This window comes from Lathamus discolor, chromosome Z (assembly GCF_037157495.1).
Source record: "Lathamus discolor isolate bLatDis1 chromosome Z, bLatDis1.hap1, whole genome shotgun sequence".
NCBI classification, from domain to species: Eukaryota; Metazoa; Chordata; class Aves; order Psittaciformes; family Psittacidae; genus Lathamus; species Lathamus discolor.
Window position 1 is genome coordinate 21,343,457 of NC_088909.1, and position 17,983 is coordinate 21,361,439.

The following is a 17,983-nucleotide window of genomic DNA, read 5'->3' on the forward strand; positions in this document are numbered from 1 at the left end:
AGCATCCTCATGGTGGGTACAGAAATGCCATCCGGTTCTGGGGGAGCCAGGCTCAGCAGGGAGAGACCCAGGCTCCAGTAAGACTGCCCCATGGCTGTGGTTTTGGGGCTGTCTGGGATGTCCTCAGGCCACCAGTGAGTGTGGCTTATGGGCTAAAGAATGGGGCTGCAGTGTGAAGATGCCCAAGGGGACCCTTTGGCCTCACGGATGTCCCAGCAGAGCCTGACACCAGGATGCAGGACCACTCCTGGAGCATCCTTCCCTCTGCTTCCCTGGTCCAGCTCTGCATCCCTGGAGGTGCAGCAACCCCAGCTCCCACCCCAAGTAGGGGGTCTGTGTTCTCACCCTACAGATGCAGAGAGAGCCTGGAAATGGCAATTAACTCACTTTATTGAGATCAGTCGCCACCAAGACCCGGTGCTGCTCTCACCAGGGCAGGCTCTGCCCCCTCCAGTCCCAGAAGGTGCCGTTGCTGGTGCCTGAGAGCCGTGCCAGCAGCCGCAGGACGCCCTGCACGCTCTCATCCATCGTCACCGGGCCCTGTGGACTCAAGGCCATAGGATAAAAAATGATCCCAAGCCCCCCTCCTGGCACCCCAAACTGCATCATGCATTGCAGTGGGGTGCCAGCTCTGGCTGGGGCAGGTTGGGAAAGGCTGGAGATGCTCCAGTAGCCAAGGGATGCAGCTTTGTACAAATTAAGCATCCCTATAATTTGGGTGTTACAAGGATGGAGGTTAATCTTATGGTTCCTAATAAAAAGTGATTAATTAATTCTCTCTTTACATTCTGCTCGGCTCCAGCCTCCCCTTGGTACTGTCAGAGGGGAGGAGGAATTTGGGGTGCTGGGGAGGCAGCACTCCAGGTGCATTACTCCCACCAGACCTGAGTGCGGGGCTGGGGTGCCCTCTGCTGACTTCAGATTCGGATGGGAAATAGAGTGGAAAATAGGTAAGAAACTGGCTTGTTTGGGGGCAGGAGCCTGAAATTCTCCCTTTTGCTGCCATTGTGCAGTTCCCCTGGGACTGAGGGGCTGTGCGGGGGTGGGTGCCCCAGGGAAGGGGTACCAGTGAGAAGGGATGCCCTGGGAAGGGATGTCCCAGGAAGGGATGATGCCCATGGGAAGGGATGTACATGGGAAGGGATGCCCTGGGAAGGGATTCCCCTGGAAAGAATGCCCTGGGAGTGGATGCATATCAGAAGGGATACCCATGGGAAGGGATGAACATGGGAAGGGATGCCGGAGGAAGGGAGGCCCTGGGAAAGGATGCCTTGGGAAAGGATGCCCAGGGACTGTGCTGAGCCAGGGCAGCCGTGTATCTCACATCACTCACCATCCCCTGTCCCAGGGGAGGCGTCACACAACCAGGGTCCACGGACACACAAAGGATCCCTCTGCCCCCGTACTCCAGGGCCAGGCACTTTGTGAGCATGTTCAGAGCAGCCTGGTGGGAACAACCCCATCACCATCATTATGGGCTGGCAGTGCCATGGTCAGTGTGTGTGGGGGGAATCCCACAGGAGGTAACCCCCAAATTTGTCCCATTCCCTCGGCAGTGGTACCTTGCTGCAGCGGTAGCAGATGTCTTGCCTCTCCTCCCAAGCCTCCCCTGCCTCGATGGAGCCCAGGATGCTCGAGATGTTGATGATGGCAGCTCTGCTGCAGCTCATGTCATGCTGCCCTTCTGCCTCAGCAGCCTCCTCCAGCAGGGGCAGGAATGCCTACAGGGGATGGGTGCTTGGGCATCACCATCCTCTTCCTCCCCACTCCCCGCGTCTGGAGCAGTGATTGCCTGTGGCCTCACCTGGCTCATCTGCAGGGGGCCGATGGTGTTGGTGGTGTAGACAAGGGTCATGTTCTCTACCGTCTCAGTGGCCAGTGTGCTGCGGCGTGTGGTGCCAGCATTGTTGATCAGGAGGTTGAGGCCGGCGCTTCCCACCTTTTCCTGCACCTTACTGACTGCTGCCTTGATGCTGTTGGGATCCGTCACGTCTGCAAGGCGGACAGGAGGGCTTAGGGACAAGCCAGTGGTCATGTCTTAGTCAAGATGCTGTATGACATGGCAGAAGGCAGCTCCTGGCCATGGAGAATTCTCCCAGTCCCTGCAGTGACCTGATCGGGCTCAGCCAAACCGAGGGACCCGCCTGCTTGGGTGATGCTTTCCAGAGCCACCCACAGATGCCATTAAATCCAAAGAGATTTCATCCCCTTCATCCCCTTCCTGCCCTGGCACTTACCTAGAGGCAGGACCATGATGCTGGGGTTGCCCAAAGCCACCTCATTGATAGCCTACATGGAGAAAGGAGTGGGGGAGTCAGGTAGGAGGGCTCATCACAAGGGTGGCCCCCATGCCATGCTGGGTTGGGAACCGGGCGGACCAGCATGACATGGACAACAGGTTCCAACAAGCCCAAGTGGGAGAGGTATGGCGCAATTTGTTGCTTCGCTTCACCCAGCTGAGCCCAGCAGCTTCAAAGCCCCCTGGCAGCAATGCCCCAGCATGGGGTACTGCCAGCACCCCCAGACCCCAGCACCACCCACCACTTCTATGCCAAGAGGGGGAAAAATTAAATACATATGAATATGTATTTTTCCATGCTAGTTACAGTGCAGGACACTGATGCTCAGCCCCCCCAGCGCCTGGTGGGGATGGTGGCACCCCCAGGTTCTGTGTTTCTCAGCCCATCCCAGAGCTGTCCCTGTTTCCCCCCAACCCAGCACCCTCCCTACCTTCCCCTGCGGGTCCAGGCAAGCAGCGAAGAGGTGCTGAGGGGGTCTGCGCTGCTCCAACAAGCCCTTCAGCAGCCCCAGGCCCAGGCCCCCGTCACAGCCGGTGAGCAGGACGCTGCCCACACCAAGCTCCTCCATCCCCTTGCTTGCTGCAGCAGCTGTGCTGCACCAGCAAGGTTTGGCAACAGGCCTCTGTAATCTGGGAGGTGGCAACGCGGGTGCTGCTGGGATGGGTGGAGGTAGTGGTGGGGACACCACCTGCACCCCCTCTCCTGGGGGTCTGGGGCAAGGGGATGTTCTTCAGTATTCTCAGGTGGCTGCCCATCAAAGAATCCCAGACTGGTTTGGGATGGAAGGGACCTCAAAACTCACCCAGTTCCAAACCCCTGCCACGGGCAGGGCCACCTTCCGCTAGAGCAGGTTGCTCCAAGCCCCGTCCAAGCTGGCCTTGAACACTGCCGGGGATGGGGCAGCCACAGCTTCTCTGGGCAGCCTGTGCCAGGGCCTCAGCACCCTCACAAGAGGTGAGGAAGGATATAAGAAGGAAGATACATCTTTTAAGAATATAAGAGGAAGGACTTCCTTATATCTAACCTGAACTTTGCCTGTTTCAGTTTAAACCCATCACCCCTTGTCCTCTTGCTACAGTCCTTGATGAAGAGTCCCCCTCTGGCATCATTGTAGGCCCCTTTCAGACACTGGAAGGCCTCTATGAGACCTCCGCACAGCTTCTCTTCTCCATCATCCTGACCATGTACATGTCTCATCCCATCACACCCCAGAGCACCCACTTTCCCTTAATCAAGGGCACTGCAAAGGGGTGATGGGACCTTCCTCCCTTATCTCCCATGACCCAGGGTACCACAGGACTGCAGGTGAGGCTATTAATTACAGTACAACCTTTATTAATACTGGAATCTTCACAGTGCATTCGTTACTTGTAGCAGTGACTATGGAAATTGGGGGGGGGGGGGAAGGGGTGGGAAAGAGGGGAATTGCCACGAAAAAGATCCCCAACTAAAAGAAAAGAGGGAATGAAAGAAAGAGAAACAAACCTGTAAGAGGGATGGGGAAGGGGGAAGCAGCGGCAGAGGCAGGAACACGGAGGGGAAATAAATTAAAAAAAAAAAAAGAAAAAAGAGAAAGGACGAAGTTAACAACAGCACCAGAAAAGTTACTTCAGTCGAAAGACAGGTTGGTTTTTATCTTTCCAAGGAATTGTGTTTTCTGTACAAAATAAGAGACTTCCCTCCCGCCCTCCCCCAAACCCAAACATTTCTCACTTGGCATCAGCGGTTCTGGGCAGGAGAAGGGGGGTGTGTGTGGGAACTAAATAGATATTCCTAAGGGAGGGAAAAGGGGGCTGCAATGCGACAGACAGCGGGGTGTCAGGGACTATGTACAGCGGGGCCTGGGGGGGTTGTGCTTTCCTCCAGCTGCTTTGCTTTGGGGGGGGTCTGGGTGAACCCCCCCCTGCCCCCCAGAGCTCCCCCAGCAGGACCCTGCACAGGGTCTGTGGATGCTGAGGGAGAGGGAGAGGTTGTGGGGGGGGGTCCCCAGTGATCTCTGGGGGGGGGAAAGAGGAGGTTTGGCATCTTCAGCTGTGTCCTGGTGTCCCTCCAAATTTGAGGGGCTGTAGGGCCTATCCCCCTCTGTCCCCCTACCCTTTCACACATCCCCCCTCAGCCCCCTCCCTGCTGCTTCTGACCCCTCAAAATGGGACTGGGACAGGGACAAGCCCCCCCTGCTCCTGGTGCTGCTCCTGCCGTGGCCCCAGTGGCTCTGGGGCTGGGGCACCCGCCTGTGTCCGGGGAGGGAAGGGAAGAAAACAGGGAGAGGAAAGAAAAAGAGAGAGGATAAAAGGAAAAGAGAGGGGAAAAGAGAAAAATGGAAGAGAGGAAAAGGAAAGGAAACAAAAAGGAAAAAAGGAGGAAAAAAAGAGGAGAAAAAAAGAGGAAAAGAAGAGGAAAAAGAAGAGGAGGAGAAGAAGGAAAAAGAAGAGGAGGAGAGGAAGAGGAGAGGAAGGGGAGAGGAAGGCGAGAGGAAAAGGAGAGCAAGAGAAGAGGGAGAGGAAGAGAAGAAGAAAAGGAGAAGAGACGAAAGAGGAGGAGAAGAAAGAGAAGAAAGAAGGAAAAGAAGAAAATAGAAAAAGAGCAAAAGAGGAAAAGAAGAGACAAGTAAGAGGAGACAAAGAGAAAAGAAGAAAAAAATAAAGAAGATAAAAGAAGAAAATGAGAAAAAGAGTCAAAAAAGAGCCCAAGAGAGAACAAGCAAAGGAAAAATGCAAAGAAAGGAAAGGGCTGAGGGGAAGGAAAAAAGAGACAAAGGAGCAGGAAGCGGGGCAGTGAGGAGGGGCAGCAGGTGCCGATGAGGGGGTCCCGGGAGGTGCAGCGGGTGCCCCAGGGGGGTCCATCGGCCTCGGTGGGCACATCATCACAATATCCGCGGGGCCGACCGGTCGTTGGTGACGGTCCTGCGGAGACGGACCCCGCGCCGGATGGCCACCAGCATGTCTTCAGCCGGGGGGTCCATGGAGGCCGCTGGGGGGGGTGCGGGGGTCTCCTCGCCGGGGCCAGACCCCACGACGGCAGTGGGGAAAGGGAACTGGCCTTCACCCAGGGCATGTGCACCAGCCACCAGCTCGCCGATCTTCTCCACCAAGCTGTGACGGTTGGCAGCCAACTGTTGGTCCTCCTCTTCCTCAGCAGAGAGGTGCTGGCCGGCCCCAGGGTAGACAGAGATCTCCATGGCCCCACCACCCCAGGCGGTGTTGGGAAGGCTCAGCCTCTTGGGCGATGCTTTGGCAAAATCCAGGGGGTTCGGCGAGGCGTCGTCGGTGTAGAAGACGCACTCTTCACTGCCCACCCGTGTGGGGCCAGTGTAGCCAGGGGAGTCGGGCACCGTGGGGGTCTTCACAGGGACAATAGGGGGTCGGATGGGGATGGGGCCAGCGTTGGAGAGGGTACGGCGGACAGAGGGTTTGGTGGAGGGTGTGCGGCGGATGGTGGCCACCCCTGGGGTGGTGCCAGCCGGGAGGTTGGTGCCGCTGGGCAGCCCGGCAGTGGAGGCAGGACGCTTGGTCTGGATCATCCGCCGGTAGTTCTGGGCGATGTTGCTGTTGCGAGGGATGGTGGAGGACTTGTCAAACTCGCTCTGGGGATCACACTCCACATCGCCGTTCACTGAGTAGCAGTCGTAGTCAGAGCCTGGGGAGGAGGCAGCATGGTCAGTGTGGACAGGCGGGTGGTGGCACTGCCAAGCCCAACCACCATCTTCACAACGCAATCACAGCCAGCCCCAACTACCACCATCTCAACACAACCGCAACCAAACTCAACTGCCATGAATTGCAACACAATCACTGCTTTTGTCCCAACCACTGCTGGCACAACATGCTGACCATCAAACCATCACCATTGCAGGGCAACCACAATCAAACCCAATCATCATCATCATCAAACCCAACCACCACGAGCACAGGGCAACCACAATCAAACCCAATCATCCACACTGAGATCACAACCAAACCCAACTGTCACCATCGCAATGCAATCACAACCAGCTCCTGCTGCTGTCATCCTAACATGGTCACAAACAAACAGCCATGATAATCACAACTGGCCTCAACTATCTCCACCACATGGCTGCAGTCAAACCCAACCATCACCATCAAAACCACCCCAACCACTGCCATCACAACCTAATCACAGCCAACCACCACATGCCCACAACCAGCTCAGCCATCACCATGCCACATGATCCCTGTGGTTACTTGATTTCCAACTGTCATCTCCACTGCCATCACCCACCATCTGCCACCGTCTCCACCTGTACTCAAATGCTGGGCTTAAACACGTCACTGCAAACCATCACCCTGCTGTGATGCTACCTGTTATTGCACTGCTCAGCACAACTGTAGCCATCAAGACCAAACTGACACCCAAATAACCAGGTGAAACTGCAGTTATGGTGTGGCATGATGCTTGTGCCACACATTGAACCTCACCCCCCACCATTAAATCTTCACCCACCAGCTCCTGTGCGATGTGACCCAGCCTGATGCTATGACACCCAGCGCACAGAGATGTACCCCAGGATCACCAAACCATGTGCTGTCCCCTTCCCTGCTCTGGGTGCCATTTTGGGTGGCCCTGGGTGCCCCTTGCCAGATACCTTGGGAAGGGATGGTGTCTTCAGAGCAGGACGGGGTTGTGGTCTGTGTGCTGTAGCCACTGGAGTACTGCAGTGAGTCCCGACTGCTCTTCTGGTGCTCCAGGCTCAGCCCCCGTGTCAAGACCATGGCCAGGTCACTGGCGGCGGGGGACACCTCTTCCCCATGCTGTGCGGACAAGGGGACACCATCAGCATCGTGGTTTCTCTCTTGGGAGCCCTCCAAAAGCCCACTACCTCTGTGCTGTCCCCGATGGAGCAGGTACCTTGGCAGCAATGGTAGCTGGGGACATCCGTGGTCTGGGAGCATCCTCACTAACGACGCCAGGGTACCCACTGGTGGGTAAGCCCATCTCAGCTTCCCGCAGGTGCTCCACGCGGTCCTTGCGCCGCTGCAGCGTTGGGACCACCGGCTGGTCATAGGGGCTGGCCTTGGACCAGTCCTGCAATAGCCAAAGCATGGGGTGATGCTGGTGAAACTGGGACTGGGAACCAAAAGTGAGGCAGGGTGGAAGGGGCATACACCAATGTGTCTCCCAAGCCATGCGTGTTGGCCGGGATACTCTGCCCCACAGTAGGGATCTGGAGACCGAACCCCACAAGGTGTGGTGGAGCAAGAACTAACCGAGGTGGGAGAGCTGCACTCGCTGACTGACTGGCAGGTTTCAGAGGCCTCTGAGGATGCTGAACTGGAGGACTTCTGTGTGCCAAGCGGTGATCAGAGTGGGAGAGAAGAGGTGGTTAGGAAGCACAGCCAGAGCCATGGCCCAGATTAGAGAAGCATCCACAGCTTCCCCAGCCAACCAAGGCCACCTCCCCTATGGTGGGGGATCCAGCAGAGCAGGATCTGACCCAGAAGCAGGGTTGGGATGCTCAGCTCCAGCTCACGCCAAGCTCCACGGAGCCAGTGGTTGTTTTGGGAGCCCCAGGATCTCTCGCCAGGTTGAAGATGCCAGGTTAGTGCAGGCAGGCAGTGCTGGCAGTGCAAGGCAACCTGGTGGCACGCCTAGCACTAGGGATTTGCAGTTCCCAAGAGTGCTGGGGGGTCCTGGGATATCCTTGGCACTGGGGAGGATGCAGGATGATGGGAAGCTTTGCTCCATGCTGCCTGATGGGGGACTGGCACAAACTGGGTATTATGGGGCTGGGGTGAGAGGGATATACCCTGTCCCCTCGGGGAATACCTGTGCACCATCCCTGGGGGTTGGGTCACAGATGGGGTTTCTCTGCAGTGTGGTCTGTTGCATCCCTAAGCAGGGCAGGCATCTCTGATATTCCCAATATTAACCTCCTGTGATGCCAGTGCAGCTGGAAACACGCCTGGGGTCCCATCACCTCTGCACCGGCCCCTTGTGCTGCACCCAGCAGAAAGGGAAACTGAGGCACAAGGGTGGGCAGCTCTGACCCCCCTCCCGTACCTGGCTGGTGATGTCCGAGGGCATAGGGGAAGGTGGTTTGGAGTAAGCAGCATCCTGGGAGATGAAGCCAGAGTCGTGGGAAGAGACGCTGGAGAGGCGGGTGGTGGCTGCGGGCGGCTGCGCCAGGCTGCGGTAGCGATAGGTGGAACTGGGTGAGCAGGTCTGAGCCCCGCTGGGCCACGCCACGCCACCCTTGGCACTGCTAACGCTGCTGGGGGGGGGCACCGCGAGGTCACAGACACGCCGGTGCAGAGCACAAAGGAAGGAAAAGAGAATTTAAGACAGAGGTTCAGAAGTGGTGGGATCCGCAGGCAGCACACCCAGCACACTGCCCCTCACCCGACCTGGGGAAACTGAGGCACAGGGTCCTCATGGGGCATCCATTTCTCTTTTGGGGTGCCCCAGTGGCAGGGGACAGAGGGCAAAAGTGACATGTTTGCTTCCAGACCCTCCCTGCTCAGCTCACATCATCCCCAAAACTCAGAGAACGGATGCCCCACCAGCCATACCACCACATCCATCCCGTTTCCTCCGCATTGGCCAGATGGACACGTGGAGGTGGATATGCACCTCATGAACATCCTCAAAGGCCATAAGCATAATTACGCCCCTGGTGTTATTGAAGCGGGGTGAAGCCTACCCCACCATACCTGCACATGCTGGACTTGCGGGAGCTGGAGCTGCTGGGTGAGGATGGGGGTGTCTGGTAGGACCAGCTGTAGTCAGAGCCCTTCAAATCCTTGATCACCTGCAGGAAGGATGGAGTTCCAGCCTCCCAAAGATGCTCCTCCCCACTGTCCCCCCCAGTCTCCCCATACTGACCTGCTCACTGGCAGGGGGCAGCTTGTGGGGCTCGGCGGTGAGCACCACCAGGTCCTCGATGATGCCCTGCAGATGGGTGATCTCTCCCAGCATGGTGAGCTCCCCATTCTGTGGTGAGACAAGGGAGAACTTCAGCACCCACTGGGCAGTAACACCCCCAACCAGGCCCTCCTGTACCCCTGTGCTCACCACCACGGGCTGCAGGAAGGTGATGAAGGTGCAGAAGCGACCCCGCTCCTCAATGAGGGCTTTGCGCACCGCCTGCTTCTCCGTCTCCTCCAGCAGCAGGTACATGTCATTGACGTCCTGCAGCGCGTTATCCAGCTGGGGCTGCAGGTCCCCCTTCCCTGAGAGATGTGGTACCATCAACACTGGGCTTGCCTGGCACCCCCAGCCTGCTGGGGGTCCCATGGCCAAGCCAAGGACACCCCCCAGGTCCAGCTAGGAGACATCACCCCATCCTCGCATCCCAGTGGGTGCCACAGGTCCCCTTGTGCCCATATCCCAGGAGGGTTCAGGAACACCCTCACTCCACGGCAGCCCCAGGGGGAGGCTCCTCTGTCGCCTTGTCCCCTTCCCTGGTGCCTGAAACCAGGGGACCTGCTGAGGTGCCACCACAGTGGGCTGGCATCACTCTGGGATGTGGGGGGCAAGCTAAACTAAAAGCAGGGCAGGGGGAGCACAGGGAGTGGAAGGTGGGACAGACAGATGGATGGATGGATGGAGGCAGACCCGGCCCCAAGGACACCAATGGGGGGAGCAGATGAGGAAGCAAGAGAAGGGGCCGGAATAGGGGGGCAGCGGTTCACTTACCAAGTAGCTCTACAGGAAGGATGTGGAGGGGAGGGAAGAGAGGAGACAGAGAAAACGTGTGAAAAGAGGCCAAGGGCCCCCATCTCTCTCCCTCCCCCCCGGGCCATGCCAGCACCCCCAGTTCTGCAGGGGGAGCAGCAGGACCCCCTAGTGCCCACCCCCAGCTGGCAGCCAGGGTGCTGCATCTGGGATGCCCACCCTGGCCTTGGGTGCTGCGGAGGGGCTGGCGGGGGTACCCCCACCCCAGGAGGCCCCCCTCACCTTTGCGAGCCTTTTTCTGGAGCTTGAGGGTATCGGAGGATTTCTTCTTGATCTCGTGGCGGGCTCGCTTGTACTCTGTGGGCACAGGGGGGCTGTCAGAGGGGAGCCCCACCCCCCGCTGACCAGACAGACCCCCACCAGGACAGGTCCTACCTTTCGCATGGTCCTTGTCCAGCTGGTTGGCAGTTTTCTTCCAGTCCTCAATCCTGTCCTGCAATGGGTTTATCAGGCTCTCCATGAGGGCGCTGGAGCAGGGAGAGAGAAGCAGAGGGTGTGGAAGAGCAGTGGAGTAGTTGGAGAGGGAACTGTGACCCCTGTTTCAGGTCCAGTCAGCATCCAGCATGTCCTGAGGGAGGGCTGAGCCTGGCCAACTCATGTTACCCGTGCCCCGGGCCCCCTTACTTGGTGAACTGCCGGAGCTTGGCCTCAATGCTGCGGTGCCGCATGCACATGCGGGTCAGCGCGGAGCCAATGTCCCTCGTGGCACCTGGGAGGACCAAAACACCGCTGACAAGGGGCAGGGGAGACCCCCACACCAGTCACAGACCAGTTTCAATACTGGGAGCAGGGTTGCTTGCCGTGGGGATGACCAGTGCTGGGATACACTGGGCTCTGGGGACACTGGGTTGGGGGTAGCTTGCTTTCCCCATAATCCACTAAATCAAAAAATCAGCATCCAGTAAAGCATGAAATATCCCATCCTGCAGCATTGAAATGAAAACCTGCTCCTGGCTTTTCCTGGTTTGTCTCAAATTTGGCACTGGGATGGGGGTGGGGGTGCGTGTGCAGGGGAGGGAAGGTGGGGGGTGAGGTACCACTGCCAGACATGGAACGAGTAACTGGCTGGGAGCAAACAGCTCTGGGACCAGCTTCTGTTCCCAACTCAGTGCCAGGCACCCAGACATGTTCCTCACCTCCAGGCACTATCCAGAACAGATAAAGAGGGAATCAGAGCTCTCCGGGAGGGATATTTGCCAGCGACTGAACGCAGGATCATCCCTTTTATGTGAAACCGCTGTTAACTCTGAAGCCTAAGAATGGCCACATGGTGGCAGTGCTGCTGTCAAATCCCAGGAAAAGCTGCAATCCCAAACCCTTGGGTTCAAATTGAGGAGTGATGTTTTGCCTTTCTCTGCCTCCGAAAACCTCCAGAGATATGTTCCATCCTTTGCAGGAGTTGTGGGCACCCCCGAGTCTATGGGAATGGGGGAGCCCACGGGCTAAGGGCCTTCTCTTGTGCTGGGGTGTTCTCCTAATCCAGGCCTTAATGCTCTTATCCTGGCTCCTGCTGCTCCTAATCCGATTCTCCCACGTGCTGCTCGTTGCATGTGAGGCTTCCAGCCCTGCCTCAGTTTCCCCACGCCAACGCTCTGCCTCCTACACCTCCAAAAATAGCAGGGATGTCCCCAAGATGCCACCACCCAATGCAGCACTACAGGGTGGCCCCGTGACACTGTCCCCATCATCCCCCACTGTGTCCCCCCCCTTTGCTGTCAGTGCCTGGGCTGGAGGGGAGCTGGGGAGCTCTAATCGCCCTGGTGCAGTAGGCTAGTGGGTTTGGAGGCAAAGCTGATCCCAGCTCAAGCTGCTGCCTCCTCCTCCTCCTCGCACAGCTCCAGATGGCCTGGATGCCGCCAGTCTGCAAACCAGCCCAGGACCATCTGCTTGGCAGAAGCCAAACGGTGGGAAGTGGCTCTTCATCATCAGCAGGCACCTGGAGAGGGCGCAGGGGTCCAGCCCCCCACCCCATAGAGCAGGGGGGGCCTGCCTGCAGCCTAAGCTTTTCACCTCCCCGGTAGGTTGCAGTTTGTCCCTGAAGCAGTGGGCTCCTACATCTCCCTCCGTATGATTCCCCTTCCCTGGAGCCCCCTGGAGCAGCCAGGACCCCACCCCCATCCCACCCAGTGACAAAGGGACACCAGGAGGGTGGCCCAGTCCTGGGTGCATCCCCGAGGGGCAGAGATGGGTGCAGGGGACCATGGCGTGGCGCTGTGCCACCCCAAATCTCCCCCTGAGCAAATGAGCACCACTAGAAGATACAGCTAAATTGCCCACGGGCCAGATTCAGCAGCAGCCCATCTTTCCCACCCTGCTTCCTAAAGGATGCTCCTCCTCATAAGGAGACAGGCTGGACATGTCTCCATGGATAGTGGAGCTGCTGCTTGAAGCGCACCCAACCCACATGGGCAGGGGACCCCTATGGGGGAAACTCCTCATCCTCACCCATCCCCCTGTCTGGCCAAGCTGGTGGACACCCACCCCATGGCAGGAGGACCCTACCTCGGGTGTTGGTGGCCATGTCGGCCACTTTCTGGAAGGCATCCAGGAAGGCAACTGCGGCCAGCACTGTGGTCCTGGGAGGAGAGAGCGAGGGGGGAGCTCAGCAGGCGTTGGGCACCCCAGGACGTGCCCATAGGGATAGGGGGACTCCGTGTCCTGTGTCCTCCCCAGTCACTCACCTGAGCTGGGAGTGCAGCTTGGTAGCCTTCGAGTTGAAGTCCTCCCAGATGGGGTAGGAGCTCTGCAAGGAGGGAAGGTGACAGTGAGAGCTGGAGCCTCTTGTCCTCCTGAACCTCTTTACCTTCACCATCATAGAGAGATGGGCTGTGACTGGCTAGGTGTAGCTTCTCTGATGGCTAATAAAGGGTGAGCACAACCCTTTTCCCCTTCTGTGTTTTTCCCTTTCCAGTCTGGCCATGAACATTGTGGAGACCATGGAGACCTCAGGATTTTGGGTGATCTGTTCCTCAAAAGGGTCAAGGCAGTTTATGGGTTTGCAAATTTGGGGGGAGGACAGGAGCTGGTGCACAGGCAAGATCTGAGACCCTGGCCAGGCCCAGAGCAGAGCCCTCCAGCACCTTGGCCTCCCACAAAGCAGTGATGGCCACAATCATCATCAGGGAGGGCTCAAGCCCCACAGTCAGTAGCCCCAGTCCCTGGCACCCTGAGCTCATGAGGGCCAATGGAGCAGGAGGGGAGCTCTGGGGTCCCCCTGAATGGGCAGTTTTGTGGGGACAGGTCACAGGTGCTGGGGAGACTACCCTAGTGCTGTCCTGGTGTGGCCATCCTGGCCAGGCCATCCTAATGCCATCACGGTGAGGCCACCCCAGCAAGACCAGTCCCAGTGCCTTTGAGGTGAGGCCATCCCAGGACTGCCCAGTGCCACCATCCCAGCAAAGCCATCTCCATGCTGTCCCAGCGAGGCCAGTCCCAGTAAGACCAGTCCCAGTGGCGTCTTGGAAATGCTAGCCCCAGCAAGACCATCCTGGTGCCATCCCAGCGAGGCCAGTCCCCGTAAAGCCAGCTCCAGTGCCATCCCAGCAAGGCCAGTCGTGGTGCTATCCTAGCAAGGCTAATCCTGATGGGGCCGTATGGAGAGGCCACCATAGTGCCACCATCCTAGTGAGGCCAGACAGTGTGGTCCTGGTGAGGTTAATCCTGGTGCTGTCTTGGTGAAGCCATCCCAATGCCAGTCCTGGTGCCACCATCCCACTGAGGCCATCCTGATGCCATCCCAGCAAGGCATGTCCTAGTGTTGCCATCCCAATGAGGCCTGTCCTGGAGCCATCATCCTGCTGAGGCCATGCTGGTGCTGCCATCCTAGTGAGGTCAGTCCCGGTGCTGTCATACCAGTGCCACCATCCTGGTTCCTCCCCAGTGCCACCATCTGATGACAGTAGTGGGGACTTCCAAATGCCCCTGGGGCAGCCACCAGAGCAGGCTGTGCAGGATGTGGGTGACCACACACCCTTATGAGCTGAGCCTGGGGGCATCTTGGGGACAGAGTTTGCATGAAAAGGGGCACGGGTCCAGCCCAGGCTTGGTTTTTGAGAACCACAAAAGCCCTCATTTCCTCACGGGTGAGTGAAGAAGGGGGCTGAAGAATTCACTTAATGTGCCACTTGTGGCAGCACCCTGGCTCAGCTGTGAGTCCCCGGGACTGCCACCATTCTGGGGCCACCAGCCCTTGGTCACCCTGGGCAGGGCGAGCGGAGGGTCACCCCTAGCGCAGGTACAGGTTGTGATATCCCCAGTACCCTGTGATGCTGAGTGGGAGGAGGATGAGGGTGAGGACAACAGCAACAAGGTCATGCAAAGGTCACAGAAGGATGCTAAGCTTGCTGGAAGAGTGACAAGAATGAAGCCAGCTTGGGGAGCGCCACCCGGCTTCTCTGCCTGAGCCCTCCCCAGTGCAGGCTGATGGATGCTGAAAAAGCCACTGGCCACCAAAACAAGGTCCCTTTGCCCTTGTGTCCAGTGCAACAGGACCGGCCACGGAGCCTCAACATGCTGCTCAGTGCCATCAGCTCTTTGGGTAGAGGGTTCTTCCCCATCCCACAGCGCCGTACCAGGGCACACATGTGGCTGGGAGATGGAGACAGTGCACCCCTAGGTGCCACCAGCACTCAGCCAGTGGCACCAAAGGGTTTTTTTATTCCTTTTCATTGCTTTTCTTTCATCTTTCCCACCTACAAATGGTGTGGAAATGAATCCATCCTGGTTTCCTCCAGCATGCCGGTTAGGGGCTCATGGCACAACCACCAAGCCACATCTCACTGGGGCTGGGCACATCACTGCGTGGCACTGGCAACAGCTCCAGGCAGGCTCATCCACTCCACAGCCCCAGCAGGAGAATAGGGAAACTGAGGCATGGGCTTCCTCTGCTCCCCCCTCGGGCTGTGGGGCCCATCCGGGGTGAAGACATTTGGAGGGGCTGAGCACCCCAGCACCCTTCCCCACCAGCACCCCGGGGTGAGCCGGGATTTCCTCTCTCAAGGGCTTTTCTCCCAGCCCTGATCCATGGTCCAGCCCTGCGGAGCCACAGCTGTCCCTCGAAAGGGTTAATCTCCTTCTCAGTGAGGCTTTTATGTTTTTTATCATCCCCCCCTCCTCTGCTTTGGCAATGACAGCATTGTCTGGACTGGGCTGCAGTGAGAAGAGAGGAAGAGGAGGAGGAGGAGAAGGAAGAGAGCTTCTGCATCCCCAAAAATGACTGGGGGTATACCCCACCGTTGGGGCTGGCAGCAGGAATTTCAGCCCCCCCCCCCCCCCCCCCCCCCCGAAACCTGGCTGGTGCCTCCTCCCCGCTCATCCCCCAGGCAAAAATCCCCGCCCCCCCTGCCTTGCATTTATTATTTATTTTCCTTTCGGACATGAAAATAAACAAACAAAAAAAAAAAAAGGCTCTCTTGAAACCTGGCCCCATCCTGCTCCCACGGAGGGTAGAGGCGACGTCCCCTCCCCGCGTTGGGAAAGGGGATGGAGGAGCCAAGGGACCTTTTTGTTCCATTGGTGCAAACCCCAGTGGGTCCTGCAGGAATCCAAGCTGGGGAGTGGTAACAACACGATGCCCGATGTGGGGCAGCAGTACCCGGCATGGGGCAGCTGTGCCTGGTCTGAGTGCCGACACAGGGGCCCGATACCCAGGGATGGATACAGGGTTGAGATTCCCGACATGGGGCTTTGGTATGCAGGGACGGATATGCGGCTGCAATGCCCAGCATGGGGCCCGGTGCTCAAAGCAGGGCCCCGATGCTCAATATGGGGCTGATGTGGGGCTCTGGCCCGACACACCCGATGTGGGATCCCGACACCCGATGTGGGGCTCAAACGTCCGATAATGGATACAGGGCTGATGAGGGGCTGCCATCCCCAGCACAGAGCTCCGATACCCGGTGAGGGATACGGGGCTGATGTGGGGCTGCGGTCCTCAGCACGGGCTCCGATGCCCACTGCGGGGCGTGGATGCCCAGTGTGGGGCTGATGCGAGGCTCCAGCACACCCAGAGCCAGGCTCCGACACCCGATGTGTGGCTGATGTGCGGCTCCGATGCCCAACCCTGGTCCGCGACCCCCAGCTCGGTGCTGCAGAGCAGAGCCCGGGGGAAGGTGCTCCGCTGTCACGGAACGGGGCGGCGGAGGAGGGGGGGGGGTGTCCGTACCTTCATGTCATTGATGATGGCTTGGAAGAGGCCGCCGAGGGCTCCGCACTCCTTCTCAGCCGTCTCCATCGCGCTGCGGCAGCCCGGGGCGGGCGGCGCCGCCGGGGGAGGCCGCGGCCGCGGGCCAGGCTCAGCGGCGGCGGGGGGCGGGCGGCACCCGGGCGGCGGCGGGGCGGAACGGCGGCTGCGGGGGGGGGGTCCGGGCGGGGCGCGGCGCGGCGCATCGCCGCCCTCCGCCTCGGGGCTGAGCGGGGCCGCCGCCCCCCCTGGGCCGCCCCCCGGGCGGCAGCGGAGCGGGAGCAGGAGCGGAACGGGAGCAGCGAGCGGGGAAGCGGCGCCCCCGGGGCGGCGGCGGCGGCGGGGGTGGAGCGGGGCGGGCTCTGCGCGGCACATGCGCTGCCCGATGCGGGGCCGGGGGGTGCTGAGGCTGCGGGGAAGAGGGTGGGGTGGATGCTCGAAGGAAGCCTGAGGGGTGCTCGGGAGTCTGGCGCTGCGGGGACTCCTGCGGGAGCCCCGAGGGATGTTTGCGGGTGGTGTGCCCGGGGTGCAACGCCACTGCAGGGGGGCAGCATCAAGGTTTGCCAGCGGGGCAGCGGATGGATGGCTCAAGGGATGTTTGCGGGGGTGCTGAGTAGGGAGCGTGAGAGCCCCAGGGTACCTTTGGGGATGCTGGACCTGGGGTGAGCATCGGTACCGCTATGGGATGCTCTGGGCTCTGTTCAGGCTCTTGCCAAGGGCTGTTTGACCCCCACGGCCTTCCCTACCCTGGGGAAGGCACATGCCCAGGTGTGCTGCAGCCAAATGGCTTGGGGCACACTGCAGTTTAACACAATGGGGTGATTACAGGCATCTTGGGTACTCCATTACCAAGAGTGGGAAACATGCGGCCTGCCAGCACACCTCCTGGGACTGGGGTGTCAGGCTGAGCCCCGAAAGACTTAACTGCAACTCACAGTGAAACAATGCTCAGCTGTGGCTACAGGCTCAGCCTAAGCCACCTATTTCCCCTCCAGCCAGAAAAGCAACCCCAGCCCTCTTCCAGCGATGCCCTGGCAGCCTCACACTGCTCTGGCCAGCGCTGGTCAAGGGCCACCCATAAGGAAATGATTATGACTCTGCACTCCGACAGCTGGCTGGAATTTCTCCCCATAAACCCTATACCTCAGCATGGAGAGAGGCTGCCCAGCAGCTGTGAACCCGGCAGCAGCCCTGGCCCACAACAGCAGCAACCATTGCAGTGGTTGGGGCCACGCCACAGGGACTCCCCAATGGCACCCTGAGCAGTTGGTGGGCTACGGAAGCCACCACTCACCCATCCTGAAGGACTGGCTGTTAAAATTAACCTGCCTTGACTGGGTTTGGAAAGCCCTTTCCTGGGAATGACAGGAATGTCTTTATCCTGGCCAAACCAGCGCCGGTGCAGGGCTGTTTGAGAAACCCACTGCCAGAGCCCAGCTCTGCTGTAAACAGGCCAGGAGCCATAAAAACTCCATAAATTCCTCCAACGCCCCCTGGGATCAGGTGAGGCTCTGAAACACACCAGGGATGCACTGGTGACCCCCCAAAATGGAGCATCTTGGCATGTGCCGGTCCCTCAGTGCTGTGGGACAGCGTGAAGGCAGCCAGGAAAATGCCTGTCACCACATTGTGGTTTCGTGACCATGGCCTGGAAGAATTTCGGCAGTGGTTTTTTTCCTGCTGGGAAGAGGAGAAGGTGGAGAAGCCCGGCTCGCCTGCGAGCCAACGTGGCAGGGCTGGGCCAGCCCACGGCACAGGGCTGAGCAAGCTACTCCATGCCTCCCAGTTGGAGCAGATCCATGATGGGGAG

The 17,983-nt window shown here is 59.0% G+C and overlaps 2 protein-coding genes across 10 annotated transcripts; both read right to left on the bottom strand.

The window, feature by feature from the left end:
- Positions 1-426: 426 nt before the first annotated feature.
- LOC136004786 (C-signal-like) lies at positions 427-2,868 on the bottom strand. The gene is made up of 6 exons (XM_065661632.1): positions 2,731-2,868; positions 2,238-2,289; positions 1,805-1,992; positions 1,563-1,721; positions 1,334-1,444; positions 427-540 (listed from the first exon to the last, which is right to left on the bottom strand). The coding sequence occupies exons 1-6, from the start codon at positions 2,866-2,868 to the stop codon at positions 427-429; spliced, it is 762 nt and encodes a 253-aa protein (XP_065517704.1).
- Positions 2,869-3,618: 750 nt separating this feature from the next.
- On the bottom strand, positions 3,619-16,294 carry MTSS2 (MTSS I-BAR domain containing 2). Of its 9 annotated transcripts, none has more exons than XM_065662502.1 (15): positions 16,156-16,294; positions 12,674-12,735; positions 12,495-12,568; positions 10,617-10,701; positions 10,368-10,459; positions 10,215-10,289; positions 9,954-9,962; positions 9,330-9,487; positions 9,141-9,248; positions 8,969-9,066; positions 8,319-8,445; positions 7,526-7,600; positions 7,167-7,343; positions 6,904-7,069; positions 3,619-5,936 (listed from the first exon to the last, which is right to left on the bottom strand). In XM_065662502.1, the coding sequence occupies exons 1-15, from the start codon at positions 16,222-16,224 to the stop codon at positions 5,164-5,166; spliced, it is 2,148 nt and encodes a 715-aa protein (XP_065518574.1). In that variant the 5' UTR covers positions 16,225-16,294; the 3' UTR covers positions 3,619-5,163. The 9 variants fall into 9 exon arrangements, with proteins under 9 accessions (XP_065518574.1, XP_065518569.1, XP_065518568.1 ...); XM_065662497.1 differs by having other exon boundaries at positions 8,319-8,526; XM_065662496.1 differs by having other exon boundaries at positions 8,319-8,529.
- Between the last annotated feature and the right edge of the window lie 1,689 nt (positions 16,295-17,983).